The sequence below is a fragment of the Sander vitreus genome, chromosome 2 (genome assembly GCF_031162955.1).
Source record: "Sander vitreus isolate 19-12246 chromosome 2, sanVit1, whole genome shotgun sequence".
NCBI classification, from domain to species: Eukaryota; Metazoa; Chordata; class Actinopteri; order Perciformes; family Percidae; genus Sander; species Sander vitreus.
The window spans coordinates 30,815,665-30,839,785 of NC_135856.1; the positions used below are offsets into that span (position 1 = coordinate 30,815,665).

The window sequence follows — 24,121 nt, forward strand, 5'->3', positions numbered from 1 at the left end:
CATGGCTGAAGGCTGTGGGTTGCTTAGAATTTTTTTTTTTTTTTTTTAAATCTTTATTTATTCAGGGAAGGTTCACCGAGAGGCAGCCTGTCTTTTGCAGGAACGCCCTGATCACAATGAATGACTTTAATGCATGTGGTGTGTGTAACTTGAGTCTTTAAGAAACTGGAGAACTGAGAGCTTCTTCTTGTTAACAGCTCATGTATAGCCAGAGCCGATACGGCCTACATGAATCATGAATGTGCGTGTGTTTCCGTATAATGTATATGTCTTACCTCTGTCATGGTGGTGCCAGCCCCCGGTGTAGTAATCCTGGAGGACCTGTGGTGAGCTCCAGGTCTCCAGCAGGTAGTCCACCTGGTGCTGCTTCCTCCAGGTCAGCGACTGGCAAAGGATCTCCCGCGCCTTGTCCATGTTGAAGTCCCTGGCACGCAAGAAACGCAGTATGTGCTCGTCCTTAGGGATCTGGATGGTAAGGGGAGAGCGTTTAGCTGTACTCGATTTGGGAACAAATTATGAAAAATATAACAAAGGAACAAAACCTTTTGTAGCTTTCACAACACTGCCAATGTCACTGTCAATTGGCTACTTTAAATGAACCACTGGTATCACAAAAAAAACAACAAAAAAAAACAGCTGGTCAGTTAGCCATATTACGTAACATTTAAAAAGTAGATGGTAGCTGTGAGACTAAAAGATTATTTAAAATCTACCTCAACTTCTGCGGATATCCCTGACAATGATCAAGTGTGGAGGTGGACAATTAGTCTTCTTAGTTCGTCACACCTCAAAGTTGCTACAAAAACTGGATAACAATTACTTTTCCCTTGTGCGTCTCCTGCAGCCATTTGCGAAGTCTGATCAGACAGCTCTCCTGCAGGGGGGTCAGGTCGCCTAGGTAACGTTTGATATAGTCTGCATCCAACTTATCTGAAACACAAAAACAGAACTAATCCAATCAACATCATTCAGTCAAACAATTCAGTGTAAATGTATACATTTCTATGTGGTGCACACCTTTAATTAAACCAATAACCCATAATATGCTGTCATATCTGTGTCAAATCAACACCTATTAAAGTGTAGCCACCTTCTGTAGAATCATTTCTTAAATCATTATTATTATTATTATTTTGATTTTGAAATGTGCATACCCTCCATAACTAATCAATGAGGCCTTGCTTTCATTGCATTTCTTCTCTGTTCTCTGCTGTCATTTGAACAGTGCTACTTCCCTAGTTAGTAAAAAGATTTCCCTTGTTATACATTAAAACACGCAAAGATGGCTGGCTCTCATTTTTTTTCAAACATCTGTAGGAACAGACCTTCAGGTGTACCAGCCAGGACCTCTGATAGGCTGTCTGGCTGAAGTGCGCTGCTGTCCTGCTTGGTGTCCTGAGGGCTGCTGTCCGTGGCGTCGTTGGGCAGCGGGTTGGAATCGGCGGGCGTGACTGCGAGTTTGGGGAGGACAGGTGGGCTGGTGAAGAGGCTGGTTGGTCTGGGTAGAGGCAGGGGAAGGGAGGAGGGAGTCCAGCGCGGGATATGGTTGATCCCTTCGTCTTCGAGCTCCTTCAGGTAGAACTCTATGATTTCCTTTCCCTATGAGGGACACGCGTGAAGACATGCAGTGTGAGAATTAGGGCAAAAATAGCACAAGAATTCAGGGACATCTGATTTAAGTGAAGTATTTGGAATACAGACCAACATTATTTTACATTACAACATTATTGAAACCAAGAAAGGCTAATGCTCTGCATATCCATTTAGTATTTCGACCTGAAGTGTCAGGTAATGGAAAGAGAGAAAATATAGGGAATGCATTCAACATTGCCCACATCTATCCTAAATGAAGGCAGATGACTCACTGGCTACCCGACAGAAGACCCCTGTCCACTCAAAGAGATTATACAAGCTTATTTATGTAATTATAACATGAGACGTACGGACTGACTCATGCTGCAGAAAACTCTAAACACCAAACTTCATAGAACAGATTGATGTCAGTTCTGCATCATCCATACTACACCATTATGCAGTAATCTAAATCCGTCCGTTGAGTTTCTGTGCATACACACCTTTTTGATACTGCTGGCATACTGCTTCATAGCGATCTTTTCCACAGTGCTCTCAAAGCCAAAGAAGGACTTGATGTCCAGGCTGGCCGTCTGCTCAAAACACGTCCAGTCCTCATTCTCAGGGTGAACCTGTACCAACACACAACATATTATACTGTGTATACACATGCAGAAACAAGAGGATCAGGTTACTAGGCCTGCACGATTCAGGGAAAAGTATGAATCACGATTTTTTGGCTTAGAATTGATATCACGATTGAACCATGACAAAACAAAACAAATTGGCAGCACCAAACATAGATTTCTTTTGGCACCTATAGCACATTGAGCATCACCACAAGCCTGTAAACATAGAAGCTTCAATGAATAAAGAAATTAAAGTACATACTGGCCTTTTAAGTACAGTAGGCTACCAAAAATAGTGACATATAACACGTTGAACTAAATATGGCCCTGACACAGGCAAAAGATAGCAAAAAAAGGAAACTCAAAGTCATTTAAAAATGTAATCGCGAACAGGGGTGAATCGAGATCGCGATTTTATAACGATTTATCGTGCAGGCCTACAGGTTACTATGGTAACCACTCACTAGACGATGACGCGCACAGAGAGCAATTGTCACACTGTGTGCACTGTGAGTAGGAGTGAGTGTGTCAGTCTGTCCATATAAAATCAGCGAGGCCTTTACACATGAACCGCTTGGAGCTTAAAAAGGACAGCATGCAAACATACAGGACATGCTCCTGGTGTGTGGTGGGAACGTTTTGAGAGGCTTTATAATTAATAGGCTATATTAAAAAGAACAGAGAGTCTCTTTTAGACAAAACTGATGAAAATCAGTTTAGCAGGATTAGCTGGTCAGTATCAGTTATATAAAGCATTACAAAGCACAATTATTTTCCATATATCTGTCATCTGATTCTAGCACTGCTATGGCAGCTCTTTGGGGGTGATGCTTAACAAAAAAAAAAGACAAATCCCAAAAAAGAAAAGTGTGTACTCTATGTGTATTCTTTAAGGATCTATCTGTGTCGAACCGGGCTTCTTTTTATGGATTGCATTGGCTAAAATAAAGTGGATAAAAATGTGATCCTTTCTTTACTGAACTCTCCTGTGTTTTGTCATCTCAGCTTGCTAGTGATCCTTTATGACAGCCAGGTTTTACACTGGCAGTGAAGGACTGTGTGATTGTGAAAAATGATTTGTTCGCACAGGTGATTGACTCCGTTCTGACATTCGGGTTGGCAAAACATTTTAATTCAGGCAACAATATCATTTAATCTGGAAAGAAGTCAGAAATGTAACGCTTTCTGAAGGCACTGTACTGGTAGCTTCATTACCCTTGGCTACCAAAATATTTTAGCTTTAGCCAGGTCCATAAGCTCAGTCTAATTGAGCTGTCCATCCTGGTTACTGTTAGCACAGTGTGCTAAAGCACACCATAAGAACCTCTGTGTGGCCTTGGACCTAAAATTAGCACTACAGTTGGTTGGAGGCTAATACGATGTGGTTGACCTCATTAACTCAGAGCACATCCACTCATGAATGGGCTGATCTGAAGACAGAGTTAAGCACACAGCACACACAAGTGGTGCCGGGAGAAAAGGGAAGACATGCTGGTTTCAGATCAGTACTTGAGAGCGTTCAGCCAGAATGTGAGCGGACTGAATAATTCACAGAGCGAGAGACAGGATGAGATAGCTGGCAACATGCTTGGTGCAAGTCTAAACATGGCTTTCTGTGCTAGGGAACCAGGGAAGAGATTAGAGGAGACACAGACATTAACATGGGTGTGCTGGCGGCAGTTTGCTATCCAGCAGTTGAACAACAGCTTTACAGAACGTGTGTGAAAAATATAACAAGAGAACAAAACTTTTCATAACTTTTGCAACACTGCCAATGTCGCTGTCAATTGGCTAATTTAAATGAACCACTGGTATTAGAGATGTTCCAATACCGATACCAGTATCGGTATCTGCTCCGATACCGCCTAAAACGCTGGTATCGGGAAGTACTGGAGTTTATGCACTGATCCGATACCACGTAATAAAGCCCTAAAGAAAATCTACGTTAAAGTAGTTTATTTATGTTCTTTTTCCATTATAACTGACTGTCAAACTGCAGAATAACAGAAAGTTCTGTGGCATTCATTGTTCAGGTTTCACAAAGAATTTAACCTGAGCCAGACCAACAACAAAGATAGAAATAATATCACATCCATACAGGGATAGTAGTATACAGTTCTTAAAACATAATAAAATATATGACACACTGGTATCGGATTGGTACTCGGTATCGACCGATACGCAAGTTCAGGTATCGGAATCGGTATCAGGAAGCAAAAAATGGTATCGGACCATCTCTAACTGGTATCACAGAAAACGGCTGGTCAGTTAGCCAGATTAGCATTTAAAAAGTAGCTGGTAGCTGTCGGGACTAAAATATCATTCAAAATCTACCACACTTTCCGCGGATGTCCCTGACAATGAGTAAATGTGGACAGTAACCCCAAAATTCCACTAGGCGCGGTTTTATTTTTATTTATTTATGAGGACACCCGGAAGTGTGTGTGTGTGTGTGTGTGTGTGTGTGTGTGTGTGTGTGTGTGTGTGTGTGTGTGTGGAAATATAGATGTGTGGTTCTGTAAAACTGAACTGGTTGAGCATGTTATGAAAACTGCTCTCGCCGGGGCCATCTGTACTACAGACATACATGTAAGCTGCTTTTGGACAACAGTCCCACACTGAACGGCACTGGGGTGTGTATGGTACTGACCGAATAGCAGCAGGTCTCATGGATGATGACCCTGTTGGAGAAGGTCTCATTATGTGACTCAATGTGAAGTGTCCTCTCCTTTCGGTTCAGCGTGTTTTTCTGGATGAAGTACACGTAGTCCACACCCGCAATCTGCAAACAGCACTCAACGCTCATGTTACAAGAAACTAAACCAACACGAGACACCAAAATAAGGTTACAGCCTAATAAACTGCTGTGTGTAGAGTTACTGCAAATATGAACATATTCCAAATGAATTATGTTGTTTATATAGAAAAACACTTTTCAACTGGATGAATGAAAATGACAAAATACACTCTGAAGCAGTGATAAGGAGTTAGTAAAAAAAAAAAAAAAATAGAACTAAAACCACAATGCGCTGTACTTCAGACGACCCGATGTGCAACATACCCTTTTGAGTAGGCGCGGAGCGTCCACATCCAGGGCACAGCGGCGCTCGACCCTGGTGGTGGAACCATCCTCATTGGTCTCCTCTTCCACCACATCACTCGCCACAAACATGGGGATAAGGTGACAGGTGGGGAACCGGCGCTCATAGGCCTGAAAAAAAGAAGGGGGAACAGAAATGTCAGCTAACAGAGGTTTACAATCTAGGAAGATATCTTTCAGGTTTCAAGTTTCACTTTTGTAATGAAGTAGGTCGAAAAGAAAAGAGGTTTCAATAACTCCAGTGTCATCTCTCTCTCTCTGTCTCTCTAGACAATAAATATCTGACAGCTGTGTTTGAGACAACGCCTTTATTAGAAGTTTTTTTTATATAGTCGTCAGTGTATAAAATGAAGGTAATTAAATGGGTTTTAGATAAAGCAGAAAATGCATGGCTGAAAACCAGACAAATTGGTTGGTGACAAACATAATTTAATGTCCCATTTTGGTGTTAAAACACATGCTTCCAAATTGAAGGAGTTTTAGCAGGGAGTCAAGTTTTTTAAACTGCTTCCTGAGCATGATATTCTTGTGTAGGGCTCTGAAAGAGCATTGGGAAAGGTCTTATATAGAAAGGCTATGCTGATGTTGTTTATAAGGCTCAGGGTAAATTAATCTTAAAACGATCATGCCGCTACGTCTTGTAATGCCAGCTAATATTAAATTCATTTGAAAAGAGTTTACGCATTCTGTAAGAATGCAAGCACTGAGCCAAGAGGGACTGAAGAATCTGAATAGGTGGGCAAAGAATAGCTGTATGCAGCAAACAAGTGAGAGGCCAAACAAAAGCTCTTTCAACTTTGCAGCATTCCAAACTTCAAACTACAGATAATGGCTCAGACTCAACTAAAGCACTTTTTCATTTCTTTACCAAAAAAAGGGCTTTGGGGATACACCGTATCCCCAAATTTTGTATTCTCATAAATGCAATGTTCCAGCTGTCATGGAACAGGGCTTTGGCTGGCACAATGTGCAGCAGCAGCATCCATTTCTTCCCTTACTTTATCATCACCATTCTCCCATCTCGGATCTGATTGGCAAGGTTGCAAACATTAAAAGTCTAGACTAGACTGGTAAGCCAACAGCAAACTATGCGATGTTAATGATAACGTGGGCTGGAGAGATGGCCAAAGTTAGTCATAACACTGAGCTGGTCTAAGACGCTTATGTCATGTATTCTTGCTGCATTAAACCAACGTGATATTTCCTCATTTTTAACAGCTTGTGAAACTCCACCCTGAAACCTAAGTCTACTGGATATGAATGAGCAAATGCAAATGGGAATGACGGCGTTTTTATAAAAAAAAACAAGAAAGCCAAGATGACATAAAAGGAAACTACCAAGTTGTAGGGAATGTGGCAGTACATAGACCAGAAAACAAACTCTATGCTTGAAGAAAACAGAGCCTGAAAGATGAATGCAGGGACAGACTGTGCGAACTTAAAGAGCGAGTGCTTTTTGGGTTGGCTGAGTCAGTGTCAGCTGAGTCTTGCTGATAAAGGAGCTGTGTTCTATGGCGCACAGGACAACCCATATGTCTTTGAGCTTCTGTAAAGACAGAATTCCCTGTGACATAAATGTGACCGCTGAACAAAAAGCTGAAGTTAGATATTTTAACAAGAGCCACTTCGATTGGTCTATTTGCATATTGCTGTCAATTAGGGCTGTACAATATATTGTTCTGTTTTTTATATTTGCCGCGATATCAACTGGCGCAATAAACACATCGCGAAAGACACTCAGAGATTGTTTGTGTTGCTTGAAAGAGAATATAAGTAGAAAACTGCACTTGTCTTTTTAGTGCTGCCTTTTATAATTAATGAAATTCAATACAATAATGTTGGAACTGAGTGCACTCAACTTTGATGCATATCGCATGTTTTTCTCATATCGTGCAGCCCTACTGTCATTATACATTTGTAATTGTTTATGACCAGTTTGAACAAAGCTGCCTTGTTCAGAGCATTTCCACCCAATGAAACAAACACAAGGGTAGGTTTAGACTGTTTAGTATGTCGATCAGCAACAGCGGCTGTTGTTTTGTTTGCGAGTAGGCAGTCAGTGGGGTTCAGCAGCTCCTGGCATACCACTGCCAGGGTTGCTGAGCCACTCAGCTGCCCACTGTCCACTGACTGAGTGAATGCTGAGCTCGATTTTTCAGCCCCGATGCTCTGGAACACTGGGCGCAGGCTTTGTACTGCCGTCAGCAAACCAGCACCGACTGTAAACATCAGTTTCACCTATTAAAAAACAACCATGCGTCAACAACAACCTCGGCCACAAATGCCAGGTGCAGTCACACACGGCACTACTTTTCACTCAAACAATAGGCTGACGTACTGTACAAAAACACAGGGTTTGCTTTACATGAGACACTAAACCACTAGGAGGAACAAAGCACCTCCAGCAGAGCCATGATTGTTTGATGAAAAAACAGAAACTGAACAGCCCAACTTTTAGCTGACCCTTGTGCTGAAACTAACATTGCTGTTTTAGTGTTAAAAACAGGAAACAGGAAGGTCATGATACCAGGTTATTCTTCAAAAAAAGGGAATGGAAGGGCACGCTGCTCGGCTACACTGTTGGTTTTTCAAAAATATCCCTACCACCAACTACAAATTCATTTCTTGGCACTTTGACCCTGCTCTACAAGGCAAGTACAAACTTTTAAAAGCATTCGCTGTTATTCGCTATATATCCCTAATCCTGCGTTAAGTCATCATCTTATTTTCATTCAGTTCATTCAATTTCCATTTCCGTCTCTAACATACGCTCACACAAACAGCGCTGTTACATATAAATGCACTGACAATAGAAAACATTATATACATTTTTTTTTTTATTATTATTTCGTACACTGCACAGGAGCAGCTTTGAGAATTCAAAACTTGCTCTGGAGCCATGACTAATCACTCCATATAATTACTCAAGTCTAAATTGACCTACATCTTTATGTTGGCAAACAGTGTGGAAGAGTCCTTTTCCCTAATATCACAGAAAGAAATGGTGCTGAGAACTTGGCGAATTGGATACAGCCCTAGAACCATGGATCCAACATTACATAACATTGCCAGGTGTGTGCTGAAAATAAACAAAAGTCTATAGCTTAACAATGAGCTGTATACTTGACACTGGCGCTGCTCTATTCACTTCATCTAACATCCAAACCTGAGTTCTACGTGACTTCTCAGTAAGCAGCCAAAGCAGCAGTTTCATGACAAACATTCACCTGCCCTGAGGTTGGTCTTTGGGATACGGAGCAGGCAATGATGACGCATCAACGCAAATAGACATGATAAACAATCTCCACCACAGTAAATATTCATTTGTCAGTTGCATCAAATCTTTCCTGGAACGCTTTAGCACACCAAGACAGTAAAAATATATATATATATATATATATATATATATATATATATATATACTATATATATATATATATATATATATATATATATATATATACTATATACATATATATATATACACACACAAAACCTATCCAAGTTTCCAAGCTAGCTAAAACAACTGGGCATGTGAAAGAAAGACCGCAAGAACATCGCCCTCCAGTCTCCATGGGGATAGGACATGTTCAAACACTCAATTGGCCAAGCCATGAGTAATGGTCCGTGGAATTTGGCTGGAGATTTTATGTGCTTTCCAGTGGCGCATGAGAGAAAATATAAAAACAACACATGGTCACTTAATTCCTTCCTGCATATACAGAAAACATTTTCCCTTTGGACAACAGACAATGGGGATAAGGGCATGGGTATGGAAAACAAGATCTATTTTGCTCAGGAAGGGAGATTCAGGAAATCTAGGAGTTCCAAGGGGATACATAATACATTTTAGGACTACAAAGGGCTGCATGGTGCATGTATACGTGCATAACGTACTACAGGGCAAGAAAACAAGAGTGCTGGCGAGCAGCCCAGCCATTATCTGGCTTGAACTTATGGCATTAAAAAACAAACTAAAATATAGCTGCACACACGGTCCAAACAAATGCAGGAAAAAAGAGCTCACTATGACATACCCAGTTACTTTTAATCAAAGTTTTAAAGTTCGATGTGATCCCTTTGCAGCAATTCGCAACGTGGCCTTCAGCAAATGAAGTACAGCTGAAAAAAGTACTCTATTAATGGATTAGTTGACTATTAATGTTAAACTAAATTGATAATATATTGTTTAAAAACAATTAAAAAAGCCAAACATTTCCTGGTTCCAGCGTCACAAATACTGTATGTGGATATGCTGCTATTTTTTTCTTTGGGATTGGGACGGTCGATCTTTGGGCTCTAGGAAACTACAATGGGTTACCTTCATTTATTTCTGATGTTTAATAGACCAACCAATTAATTGAGATTTGACAGTGAAAATTATCGTTAGTTGCAGCCTTAAAATCAATGTACTTCATCAGATTGATGTAAAAATCATTTAAAATTCCAATCTTGCCATAAAACAGTCTTGCTTATTGGTTTGTAACATTGATAGCCACAAAACAACACAGTACATGGCAATAAATAGAGGCATACAAGATAAAGGAAGTGACATTTACGGCAAAAAAATAAAATAAAAAGAAGTGTAAGATGAACAACAATGAAATGTACTCATAACGGCATTTACTGTAAGCATTACGTCAATGCACATGGTGGTGGTATAACAGAAAACAGTGGTTAGAGAAGGGAGGTGGTGTGAGTCCACCAATGTATTGCAATGCGGTACAACAAAGAAGTTGTACTGGATTGGACGAAAAGTAAGAAACACCCTCGCCCAAAGGCAAAGCTGTTGTAACATAACAACTCTGATGCAATGTTTCAACAGCTGTTCATAAGAACTAGAGGGAGTCGGGAGTTGGAGAGGCCATGAATTGACTTGATGGTAAATGTTCTAGTATAATAACTTTTAAACAGCCTTCACATGAACTTCAGTTACACAGACCAAAAGCAAAGTGCCCTAAACACACAGGGCTAGTCAGTTTTTGTTCGACAAGACCATTCTCCTGTCGCTGCCAGACTACAGAAGGTTTAAAAAAAAAAAACTCTAGTTCCAGTTCTTGGGTTTGTTGCATCATAGGTTATGCCATTTGCTTAAAGGGGGCAATCTGCATGAGGGTCAATCTGCCATGGGTAAGATGAAAAACCTTGGCCTGTAGGTCTCCTGGGACCAACCACTGGCTGAAGAATACTTCCAACTTCCTCGGTAGCAGTGTCACATCTCTGGAGCTTATGGAAATGGTTGTGTAAAAGAGGAAACAGCCGCCCAGAGGTCGGCCTCTGCTATTTTTACCATCTGGCTTTCTCTGTAGGGTTTTTTCTGACTGCAAGCAGATCCTTGTTAACCGGTCATTAACTGTAAACCAACGAGTCGGCAACGGAGTCCCAGTTCACCCGTCGAGGACACTCTACATAGTTTCCGCACTCCACGGACAGCTGAGGACTTCCGTTGGCGCAGCCACGATGTTACGTGCATTGTTGTGAACCTGCGAGGTTGTCAGCTGTGGGTTGTCTGCCTGGCATACTCTGTGTGTAGGACGGCCAATTTGACCCGCCAGTCCTCATCGATCTAGTGGCATGTGTCAAAATGTGTGGCAAAAAAAGCAGCTAGCAGATAAGAAATGGATTTTGCCGCCTATTTTTCTTTTACAATGCAAAAACCCCTTGCTCCAATTACTTTTTCATTTTAATAATATTGTTTTTAACTGCTTAACTGATCAGTCAGTTAAGCACTCAAAATTAGTCACTCAAAATTCTTATTATTGATGGTTACAATTCTTATTGTCGGTTAAATGGTTAATCATTTGGAAAATGGGAACATTTTAGTCAGGGGCACTTTAAGATTAAGATACTTAGGACAGCTTGGAGATGATGTCTAAACATACCGCCAAACAAAGCACAGAAAAGCTGAAACGCAGCAGACGATCTGGCGACATTTCCAAGTATTCAGAGGGAATTCACAAGAAGAAGAGTGACTAACTTGAGAGTTGTATAAGAAACACTTTAGGTTCTATTCATAGGTTCAATCGTTTTAATGGTTGGAATACAGAACAAACTATGCCTTTTGTTCGTCTAGGGACAAACAACTGAGTCAGGATGACTTACACATTTGGTCTTAGTTATAAACCAGAATATTACACAAAAGAGATACAAGCGTCACTGTATGTCAGCAAGAGCTTCCTCAAACAAAATCCCCTGTAACATGTTTGCATCTTTCAGTTCTACATGCATGCAGTCACACTGATAAATGAGACTCGCTGTCAGACAACCCACAACAGGCCACATTATCTGGAATGCTGCCACAGGCTTTCCCTGAAGCTGCTCTCCGAAGTTTCCTTTGAAAAATACCCAATGCATTTTGAATAACAAATAGACACCACCCCTGATGTCAGATACAAACAAACCTGGCTTTGAGTGGTGGGTGCTGCTGGCAGGGGTGTGACGTCATTTTGTGGCAATAATCATTACGAGCTCCCACCCACCACCTCAGGCAACCCTGGGCCTTGGGAACGTCATTACAGGGGCTGAGATTCAAGCAGCATCAATAAAGAGAACTGTACCCTGCACACTAGCCCAGTTGTTTTGGGGCACTGTCCACCATGTACATGGCAATAATTCAAAATCAGACTGACTGTGTCATGTTCGATGTTGCTCGCAAAGAGGATGTTGGGATGCTGTCCTTTGGACAATCTGGATCACAAGAACATTTGAGAAACTATAAGGCTTACAGAGAGGTGAGCCAGCGCTGCCAAATGTCAGATAATATAACGTTCATTCATGAGACAGGTTGTCACAGACACGCAACTCGCTTCTGAAAATAATGGTCCACAAAAAAGCCAAAGGACTTGCTGGCATCTGTTTACATAACTTGAATAGGTTATAGAGAATGAGGTATAAAGAGCAGCATATGGAAAGGAAAATTCCCCCCTGGTTTTCATTTTAGAGAGCAGAGCTATAAACTCCAAACTAGGTCATTGACGAGGAGGGGGAAATCAGGAGGAGTTACTGAGCAGGCAGCTTCTTCTGGGTTTCTTCTAACTGGCTGAAAAAGTTGTTCCTTAAGATATCTTTATACATGAGAATTAGCAGGTTTCAATTCAGACAGGCTATACTGGTTAACGGGGTACTAGTGATGAACAAGAAGGAGGAAAAGGTCTCATCCTTTTTGTGATAGTGAGTGTTTTTTTACTTGTACACTTGTTCAGAGCATGCGTTAAATCCCTTTATCCCGAACAACGGGAGCAGGACCTTTGGTCCATTAGGCTTTTCAACAAGACCGGTTTCACTATGACACATGAAGCTTTTTTTGAACGGACGGAGCATTTGCATAGGGAGCCGCTTGTGTGAGCATAAGTAGGTGAAACCACTTCTGGGAAAAGATCCTGTAATGTATCCAGAGCTCCATGGCTGGGCCAACCAGTTAAACAGTTACACTGCAACGCTACAGGAACGCTGTGGACACAACCTCCAGTGTTGATATAGTATACAGTCCTTCCAGAAAAATGCGGGGTTTTTTTGTGATTGTTGCGGGCAAAAATCCCTGATTATGCGGCACGTTTTCTTAAAAAAATGCGATGGAATATGCGGGATATTTATGCAATTTTATGCAATGAAATTGCGGGAACTTGCAAAAACTGCGGTTTCATCATGGCTTCATGGCGGGGTTTGCAGCTTTTCGATGATGTTCACGTTGTGTAATTACGTCACTTCATAACGTTCCCATGGCAACGGGAAAATGGCTGCTCTTGTGTGAAGTAAACGCAACATTTTTCAACTTTCTGCTAAGATATATGTGACTTTTTTGCAACGAAAATACGGGGATTATGAAATCATGCAAGCCCTGCATATTTTGCGCGGAAATCGGCAATTTATGCGTCGAAAAATGCAGCCCCCGCATAAATATGCAGACTTTGGCTGATTATGCATTGAGTTATGCGATCGCATAATCGCATTTTTCTGGAGGGACTGAGTATAGTAACGAATACTAATTTCATTTGTAGGGTGCTTGATATAGTATTTGCTGTATTTAAACAAATTTAAGGTTTGAGCTGCTGACGCATCTAAAGAGAGAGAGATGTAGGTCAGTGTGCTGGAAAAGGTTTGTCATGGTAAATCAAGGGTAATCATAGCACTACCTAAAGACAGGCAGGATGAAAAGTTTCTCCACCCCCATCAGGTCCCAATGCATTTGAGCTTAGGTGTACACTGAACGTGGGGTAGGAGAGAGAACAAGCTCCCTCATTGAACCAATGCAACAATAGAGCGTTTGGTCTCTGCATGCCATACCACCCACTTCTCTCCTACCAGTGATCTCACTGCTACAGTGTGCATTGTAATGGCAGAACTGCCTGGAACTACAATATGCTAAATTGCAGTGCTAGGTTAGGCATGCATGACTGGATATATGTGTGCACCAGGGAATAAAAAGCAGTAGGGTGGACATCTGTCAGGTATCAAAAAGTCATTACAGTAAGAACAGGAAATTCTGAACTATATACATCTTTTTTTTTTCTGGAGTAAGGCTTACGGTACGTGTCCATAAAAGGTGTTTTTTTTTTTATGGAAGGGATCGCCCCGCAACCCAGCATTGCGCGCTAGTGGGCTTGCCAATAGCAGTTATCAGTTACTCTTCACTGACTACCGACAAGCGAAGAAGACAGGCTACACCCTCCTGCAACCGTGATGGCTGCACCTGCTTGGACAAACGCGTCACGTGGGGCTGTCTGTTCGCAGAGTTCAAAACGGACCAACATGGCGGCTCGTTTCAAATACGATCTCTTATTTTACTAAACTAGTTCACCGAAATGGGTTTCTGAAAACATGGGAGTTCATGGGAGAAATAGGCTACGCAGTTGCTGAATCTGTCTTTTAAAACATTTCCGTCAGCGTTTGAGAGGCGGCGAGCTGAGCTGCCTGCTCCTCATTTGCATAGAGCAGCCTGGATCAAACTGTATGCAAATAAGGAGCGGGCGACTGGACACCGTGCTTCTTTAAAGTCCCCGCGACACAACCAGAATGTATTGCGCGGCTGCTCCCGTAGAAATTAATGGGAAGCGGTAGGGCTGGGCACCGAACGTCGATACTTTTATGGCCCCGGCCGAAAATACATTTTATACACATTATATAGTGGTGACTGTAGGACGTCCCGCCGTTGGAATACTTTACAGTTAAACACAGTCACACTTTACACCGTTTAGCTGTCAGCATTCCTACCCTGTCTAATCCAGCTACTAGCTAACACTAGGCTAACGTAACCTGCTGTCAAGTTTAGTGTTAACTAGCGTCACGTGCAGCGATGCTTCGGTTGCCCGTAACGTCTGTTTCGGCGCATCAGAGAGACACGCAGGCATTTTAGTGGCACCGAAATGAGGCACCGAAATCCTCGTTGCTATTCGGTCTGGTAGATACCGGTCGTTTAGGCACCAGGTTTCGGTACCCAACCCTACTCAGAACACTATTACTCCATTAGCTATAGGCCAGGATTTTACAGAGTAAATATTAGTTTGTTGCTATATTAATGTTCTGAATGTCGAGTACAGAACCCTTTACGAGGCTTCTTAAAGAAGTATTTAATAATAAAAAATTTGAGAAGGGAATTTGTTGTGGTGTGTTGTTACCTTTAGGGCTATACTTTTTTAAATAAGGAAATTAGTTTGGTTGTACTGTTCAGTAATTTGGAGAAAACCAAGATATGAAAGAATTGTAATAAGATCGTGGATTGCTATCCTGCTTTTTTTTTTATTATTATTATTATTATTATTATTATTATAACATCTAATTATTTTATTAACTGTGATGAACCTTTTATTTAATGGTTTCTGTAAATGCTGCTGGTGGGACAGGATTACTGGAGATTTCTCATCACTTTAAAGATTAATGGACAGCTCTGTGTGTGAGTACGGGGTGTATGCGAGATGCAAACAAAGCTGAAGGGAAAAGAAACGATATACGTATATAATAGGAAAGGATAATAAAGCTGCATGTGGGGGTTTTTGTCGCCTACTATTCACAGTCGTATCAAAAGATCTCCCTGCAAACTGCAAAGTAGTCCTGTCTCACACAAGTTAGTGTCACCTTCCATTTGTGGGAAAACTTTTTTTTTTTTTTTTGCCTTGAATTGCACGTAAAGAAAGGCAAGCCTAGCCTTGCTATACATTTTACAAACGCAAGCTGAAAACGAGAAGAAATAAAGATCAGCAAGCATACACGTCCATGCAAAGGCTGTCAGAGTATACTATACACACTCCTATTAACGTCACACAGCTGCCGCATAGATCTGAGTCACTATCCATTGCCACACTGTAGCAGGGTTGCAGTGTAAAATACGCTACAGGATCACTGTGTAAGAGTATGAGCGAACACATTCATCAGTGTCTGGCAGAGCAAAGCAGACGGGGGAGGGGGTGGGGGTGCTGGGGGCAGCATCTCGACCTTGCAGCAGGAAAAGAGGTTGAATGAGTGTTCTGGTGATCAGTGAATGAAATAGCGGCAGAATTTTTCTCATAGGCTCAGAGAGTCACGTGGTGGTGGTGGTGGTGGGGGGGACTACAGTCATTTATTAATGCTGTTTGAAGCAGCACGCTGGATGATAAGCTGCTCTCCCCGAAGCAGGCCATAACTCTTCATTGTTTTTGGCAAAGAGCATCTAGCCGACTAAGTGAATTATACACTGCGGGCAAAGCTCTGGCAGATTCATTCACAAAGAGTGGACGGAAATTCTCTGAATCAGAACAGACAGGTGCAATGCTGGGAAAAGCTAACGGGAAAAAAAAGCATACATAAAGAGTAAATCACCAACTAATTCACTGGAGCGGAAATTCTAAGATTCCTTCCTGATATTAAATCTCCCTTGAGGAGCTACGTCTGAATAACAAGCCTGAATGAAGCGTAATCAAGATTCATTCTATTTCTTTTTTTTTTTTTCCCCAATGGACCACGTTTCCATGACGAAATAAAAAAAAAAAAAAAAAAAAAAAAAAAAAAGATTGTGTGAATAAAACGACCCAATTTCTCCGTTCAGGCAAGGCTGACATGAAGGTGAATTTTTGATTGTTGACGTGCACGCCTCCTGACATGAGACCATTATGGTGATATAAGCGCCAGCAGCTCGCAGATGGATTACAACAACGGAATTTGGCTTGCAAAAGACTTAACCAGACCTGGCCGCAAGTGGGTCGGGCATTGGTGGAACAGGAAGTCAACCTGGCAGGGCAGCTCTGCACTTAGCCAGGCTAGACAGAGAGAAGGGGGACAGCAGGATGAGCCACATTTAGAAACACTGGCTCTGCAGTAAGCGGGCACAAAACAATGTGGTGGCATCAGATACACATCAAGACAGTTATAGGAGGCACAGGGCGCGTAAAGTATTTCGTGGTGCAAAAGAAGACACATTTAGCGCATTAGGATTTAAGTGCATCAGCGAAAAGTATCTCTACTCAAAAAATCCAACCTGGCACATTAGCTGTAGTTGTCTTGAAACGGCTGGGTTTTGGTGCCGTTATCTAATCAAACAGCAGGCAAAACGGACACGGAAATGCATCTACTAACCGGACGCTCGTGCTTGAATACAATTTTCTTATTTCCGTTTTGCATGATGGTGGGCTCAGATTGTCTCTTAAAACGTTTCCTTTCATGAACCAGTTTTTGAGAGAGATGATGCAGTTGAACACAGTTCACAACACTTTAGGGCTGTAGCGAAATTATTATTTTTCACAATCAAAGCTTCCAATGAGGTTTTCGAATGAAGCTCTGAATGTCTGTCGTCTGTTTTACGACGTCAGCCTAAAAACAAACATCCTCGAACTAAATCCTATGAGGTTACATGAGTTAGATCAATACCATCTTTTTTTGTAATGTCTTAGGTAATTTACTATAATAGTGTTCGAGCCCAAATAGATTTTTTTGTTGTACGGTTACATAAATGTAATTTATTGTGCCGTTGCTGCTAGACTGCCCCATTAATACAGGTGTGTGCCTTCCTTTGAGTGTGGCAAGCGGGAGAGCAAACTGTTTTTGTAAGCCGTGAAAAAGTTTTTAAAACGGCAACAAATAGGGATTGAAGCAGAATATTTAGTAAAATAAAAACATGATTTTTGGAAATGATTACATCTATATTTTGGCAATACATTTTGGACAATGCTTGGGAGTTGTTGGAAGTGCAAGCAACTTGTACACTGTGACGGAGCAGTTCTTGCAACCCTGGATTATAGGAAACAATCATGTTCAGTAATACACTGAGGGCCTCATTAAGGAGCTGTTGGTAACAACTTGTTCTAGAGCAAACAACAGGTTTCAGTCGGCCTGAGAAGTAGATGTGTCCAGCGCACCCATACACCATTTGCTTTCACCTTGGAGTTAAACAGTGCAAGTGGGCCCCGTAAAAAAAAAAAAAGGAAACACTGAAATTCAGAGAATCTGAAGTAGCACAGTTGTTGCCCAGAGGACACTGTGTTGGCAGGCAGAGCTCAGCCTAATGAGGGCCCAACAGTCTGTGTCACTCTGCCTCTCCCTTTTCATTCTCTTCACTTTTGTCGATTTGCTTGTGCCATTTCTGTTAGTTATATGTATTCCTGCTCTGTATCTCAATTCCTTTGGTTTTGAGTTCTCTACTTACTAAACCTGCTTTTGAGTTTTTCAACATTACAAGGCTTTGCCAACCAATGGCACATGATTGCGATTTTCAGACTCTTTTGCCATGAAAACGATTAGTATCTCAAGTATATGTATTCGTTTGTGTTGCTGCCACTGATGAAGAGAATTTAGTCACAAAGATGGAAACGTCCCCTGCCGTTGACGGTGTTCAGAAGGTATTACACGGCACATCCTGTTCTTTCCCGTGTAGAAACTCTACTAGGACAGGGGCAGACCCAAAGCGCTTTGTCCTTGTGGATTAGCCACAGGCCCATACGTTTCCATGGAGCAGGTAAGGCTGCGATAGGCTTTGACTCATGCAATACCCTCGCTGCAGCATGCTTATCTGGGAGTTGAGGGACTTAAGATATAGTTACTGTCTTTTAGGCATTGAGTTAGCAGTTACCCTTCCAGGGTCAGACAGTTGTTTATTCATCTTGTCGCTACTGAAGTCAATTCTCATCTGTGGATGTGTTCCAGAGGCAACTGTCCCCTCTGGCCTGAAACAACAGCGAGAGGGGTATTGTGTTGTGCTTTTGACATTCCTCTGTGACTCCCACGAGGACAGACTAGAGGCTCGGAGACTGGACTGCTGCGATAATAGTGGCAACAGCATTGACTACATTTCCTGTTATTGAGATGCAGCAGCACACTCAAGGGACCACTGTGGCTGAGTGTGTGTGTGTGTGTGTGTGTGTGTGTGTGTGTGTGTGTGTGTGTGTGTGTGTGTGTGTGTTTTCTTTTAAACAATCTGCTGCTGTACCTCCTTACTTTAGTGACTACAGCCCCTCAAAAAAAAAAGAAAAACAGACCAACTTTGTGGAGCAGTATAAAGGCTATCAAGGTCAATGCTATTACAGAGGGGTTTGGGTGCTTTTTGGCAGCTCAAACAAACACAGTCAGCTGTTAGTCAACAACCGTCTCACCCTTCTAAAATCTGCACCTGAGTTAACTTTATTAAGGAAGTGTCCTATTAGGGCATACTGAAGGTGCTGTGGTGTGCGTTTCACTCGGGCGCTATTCTAATCTAGTCAGTACTTTCAGGAGCTGGCCTCTTAACTGACATGCGATCCTCAACGTCAGGCGTTTCTGCAATAAATCACTCAGTGACACGTTACAACAGAATCTTTAATTAAGTGCCACATCTAGTCCTGTCAAGTCTATTTGTACAGCCTTTAAACACAAGCCAAAATCAAATCAAGTATAGCAACACCACCCGATGATGCAAGGGTGCTAATGGTTAGTATCCTGTTTAACTTTATTATGTGTGCTAAACACGGGTGCATACTAAAAAATTAAACTTGATTTCCATTAAAGTCAATGCTTAGTCAAATGGACTAAGAGAACGTATGTCATAAATGGTACAGTTAAAAACACAAATTACTCAAGTGTCAACTCTGCCAGAAAGTCGTCAGCACTGGGAAAACTGAGAACGACATGTTCCGAGCGCGATAGAGTAAACACTGCAGAACAAAAACAGCTGAAGGGCATCTGAGATCTGGGCATGACTTAAGGTGTCGACACACCAAGGAGATCGCGAGCGTCCGTCGGCCTAGTTTTTGCGGTGTGTCGAACCTCTTCCGCTTCTGTTCGGCCGATTCAACGTGTTGAGTTCAGTGTCGGAGACGCCAGTCAAAGGACTCTTTGGAAGGAGGATTTCCGATTGGCTATTCAGCTTAAGTGAATAAGTACACGAGAAGAAAAACGAAAGTAAGGAAAGCATTGACTGAAGTCAAGAAGGCACACACAGAAGGCTCTGATTTCATCTGATTAATCCAATACACATAGGGCTGTCAAAACTGGCCAAAAATGATGTTCGAATGTTCCTTCTGAAAAAAACACAGAGATTTGAACTATTTGAATATCTATTTTTGCACATTATGTCCATAAGAGTGCAAAGTTAGGTATGTATTTCACCATTAGCATGTCTTTTAAAAGATCTACATACCTACACATGACAAAATAAAACTAATAAAATATTGTCCTATACCGTAAAACTTAATTTAAAGACCGTAGACCCCTTATTTCGCTCTCATTTTCTGTAGCCGATGTAGCATGAAAGCATGCTGGGTGGAATTAGCAAGCAAGCTAACTAGCCAGCGGCTGCAGCGGGCTGCTTGGTCTCTCCGCCTTCCCACCGTGGAGAGACTTCTCTGCCAAGAGAACGGATGACAGCCCGGGAGATGGACAATCTGGTTAGCCACCCCAGCATCCGCTGAGTGAAGCAGAGGGACGTAGGCTCTGTGCTGCCGCTGGCTGATTCGGGCGAACGCTGTTTTTGTTGTATGTATCATAGCAACAGTTTACATATCCGGTTTCCCTTTTTTGAATGAGGAATAGATTACCGCTGCCTGCTGGCATATATAGTTTCTTCCTCTCACACAGAATGCACGTGCTAGTTGGCCGTCGACTGAAGTCTTTGCGGTTTGTTCAAGTGCTTCTTTTTGGCAAAGACAAAGGGGACGTCAGGACACGTGAGGCGACACGGGTAGACACGAAGCGACACAAGAAGATGTGAGGCGACACGAGGAGACGTGAGGCGACACGAGGAGACACGAGGTGACGCAAGGAGACACCAGAGTCGGCCTTCATCGCCACTAGTGCTTGGTTCTCTGCCCGGTGTGTCAGCACCTTATGCAACAGTACACTCAGCAGTGTTAGCCAGAGGTTGGTCACATACTTAGATACACCTGTCAGTGAGCCGAGGGGCCCTTCAATGCCAAGTTAGGAGAGGCTGAATGCATTTAACGGCTTCAATAAAAGGAATGTAGAGCCTTGGTTTGCACCCTCAGAAGAGTAAATGGGTATTAGGGCTGGGACGGTTACCGCATTACCGTAATACCGCGGTCACGTGACGCCTACCGCGGGTCTGAGCTCGTCACAGTCATCATGGCAAAAAAACATTGGCCTGCACATGTGTGCACGTTGTGTCTAATGACATGCATTCATTGATTCTATTGACGTCGATTCTGGAGGGATGGAGGGAAGAATAACAAGGTTGAAAAATAAGCTATTCCCCACTAAAATAATGTGCAAATTATTTTGGAACTACTCAACATAATGCCTTGGTCTGCCTGGACAATATGTACACATTTAGGGCAGCAACGATTCCTCGAGTAACTAGAATAATTTGATTACAAAAAATCCGCAATGCAAAATTATTTGCCTCGAAGCTTCATTTAATCAATGTAACTAATGTTGTACCGCTCACTGTGTTTCCGCACGGCTGATTATTACTAGCGCACAACGGGCTGACGCTTCTGTGGACACAAGACAGACGGCGCAGATTACAAATGAAGGAAGACAGCGAAAATAGTGAGGGTCTAAGAGAAGAGACAGGCGAGAGAAAACGACAGAAGGGATCATTTGGGATCATTTAAAGCTGCAAACATGCTGCTACATCATCTCAGCCAGAGGCAAGAAGGGGAAGGGGGTGAAAAAGATTAACATTTGGGCCACCAAAAATGATTTTTTTTAAAGGGTCTTGGTGGCCCATGCGGCTGTGCTTAAAAATATTAGCATCTATCCCTGTTATTGTATGTGATTTGGCAATAAAAAATATAAATATATTTACTATTGTTGTTTACTATAAAGCAAAAGTATTTCTTATCTGAATACTCGATTGCTAAAAGAATCGATAGCTGCAGCCCTATACACATTATAGGCCTACACATTGAAAAGTGAAAGTTGTCTTCTCGACATAAATATTCTGATTCTTGTTAACACAGTAGATAAACAGTACACTGTATCAATGCTCCCTGATGGTTTTTCACAAATGCAGGACTTTTTTTTATGTTATTTTTCTACCATGCTGCAATGGTGACAGCCCTGGCTATAGGGGAAGTGACAGAGGAGAGATTTCACTGGGTTTTTTAATAATAAAAAAAAAAAAAAGAACCAGCAAGTGTTGTGACGCACCATTAAGTCTGCTTTGCAGTGTCTGCAAAATAAAACCTCACTGCAGAGAAAAGTCACGAGAAGGGAAGAACCCAAATGCACCACTCTTGCTCTCAAAATGACTGAATTTTTAGCCAGTTATTAAGTCGAAAAGTCCCTTTAGATTCTGACTATTATATCATACAAAACAAACAAAAATTCTGTATCCAACTTTTAACATCCACCTTATCTGTTGCTGCCCTAGTTTAAAAACACCTAGGGCTACTCCCATTTTTTTGTTTTGCAAAAGTAAGCCTATCCCATGTACAAAAACCCCATGAAGTGGGTCAGCTCCAGCTTACAAATCGTTTAAGTCTGCTTTGCTATTATTACTATTCCCCCCTTTGGCTGCATGCTTAGACCCAGGTGTAGGTACCAGCTCTCTATTTATAGCCATCCGTTTTCCCAGAGCTCAATCCAGCTTGTGCTAATGAGATTTAGGCTACATCAACACTAATACATTTCCATTTCTCAACAGCATTTTGAAAAAAAAAAAAAAAAAAAAAAGATTTGTGTTCACACACAAGCATTTAGGCTCCGTATCAGAAATGGTCTCCGTCCATATTAACACGTCTGACAACGCATACCTAGGGCTGGGTACCGATTTGGATACTTTTCAGGCACCGACCGAATTGCCTCCTTAGTATCGAGGATCGAAAAATGCCTCGTCATTCAATATCAAATTTCAATACCTAAGGAATAAATCTCATCAGCCCAGTGCGCCAGTGTAAACAGGAAGCAGATTTCTAGCGTCGTTCTGCGGTTTAAAATTTTGAATGTATGAATTGAAAATACAGAATACACTTTGGATAGCAATGGCCAAAAGTAAGACCAGGGATTTATTTGCTTGGACCGACATCGAGGTGGAACTGTTACTAACTAGTATGTAAGGGTGTCAAAGTTTTCGTTTTTAAATCAAAATCGATCGAAATTAAGTCACAGTCTTGAATATCATGAATTAAAAAATTGAAGTTGAAGTTCTGCGAGTCAGTCAACGTCCTGTAACCTAGCTAGAGCCAGTCAAAAGATAGCACGGCAACTGCACTTCCTCTTTCACTGAAGTGTGTGAAAGTATTTTGGATTTCCAGTGAATTATGTTGACAACGTTTGCGTTGTCGACAAAAAACACACAGTTTGCAAGCTCTGTTATGTGCGTGTACCATATTCTGTGCGTTTACCATTGCACATTAGCCTAGCAGCTAGCGGATATTCCTTCTGCTTTATAGCTTTATCTCGACAAAACCGAGCAGTTGAATTTCAGCCTGCATGCACGTTTTGTAGCCTAAACAGAGCAGCTTATATTGGTTATATTAGAGAGGGCAACAAGTTAGCGGACTGCCAGAGTTGCCCTATTTGCTATCGTTCTGCTCAGCTGCTGTGCTGGCTCGATGGTGTTTTAAGCCCCCAACTAAGCCTTCGAGGCAGCGCTGCGACCGTCGTCTTCAACCATAACCATTGCCTAATCCTTTCCAAATGTCTCCCTTTTAGGGGCTCTAAAACGCCGGAGTAGTGTGGACATGAGACGTAAACCTAGCAAAAGATATGCTTTTTTTTTTTTTCAAAACAAAAACGGCTTAAGTGTGGATGTAGCCTGAGTCTCCCTGCATCCTTGTTCTTGCTGGTATAGAAAGCTGATTTCCATTGAAAGAAAACTGCACCTGTCTGTCTGAAAACTGGCGTGTAAAAAATCCATGGCAGACTGAAAGGAAGTAATTCCCAACTAACTTCCTGGTGTACAGAGGTCATTTAAATGAATGAAGCAGGAATAGCCATATATTGCTGAAATTATCAGCACAGCAATAAAGTGTCTTTGACTATTTCGCCTGTTTGGCTGAAATCGGCAGTTGTGTAATCGGGCCAGGACTCTGCAGGCGTGCACTAACACCACATCACTGACAAACAGCAGCTGAGGTCAAAACATTGCTGAGTATACATCCACTGTGAGATTGTAGTTCGTGGTGTTGTGCACTATAGCTTATCAGGCTTTTCTTTAACATGGTATCTAAAAAGAAAATAGAGCTCACTTAAAACGATACAGAGATATGGTGTAAAACATATGTAGAAAATCTATTCTCTTATTGTCTTCTAGTCCCAGTGTTGTCATAGACTACAGTAAGTTAGTGTTTTCCATTTGCTGGAGCATTTAGCCAGTGAAATTCCAAAGGTTAGGGATGGAAAGCATAGATGGCACTAGTAACGCAGCTGAGAAGGCCACTTAAAAAAAAAAAAGAGCAAAAAGGAAAGAGAGGGACATGCA

The 24,121-nt window shown here is 41.8% G+C and overlaps 1 protein-coding gene across 1 annotated transcript in view; it reads right to left on the minus strand.

Annotated features, from left to right (window-relative positions):
- The window catches only part of LOC144527603 (SEC14-like protein 1), a 34,872-nt gene that overhangs the window by 7,623 nt on the left and 3,128 nt on the right, over positions 1–24,121 (minus strand). Inside the window, exons 3-8 of the mRNA XM_078265768.1 lie at positions 5,263–5,412; positions 4,852–4,983; positions 2,076–2,204; positions 1,326–1,599; positions 821–930; positions 276–465 (exon numbers count right to left, since the gene is read on the minus strand). Coding sequence (XP_078121894.1) covers positions 276–465; positions 821–930; positions 1,326–1,599; positions 2,076–2,204; positions 4,852–4,983; positions 5,263–5,412 — 985 coding nt within the window. The remainder of the gene's footprint in view (positions 1–275; positions 466–820; positions 931–1,325; positions 1,600–2,075; positions 2,205–4,851; positions 4,984–5,262; positions 5,413–24,121) is intronic.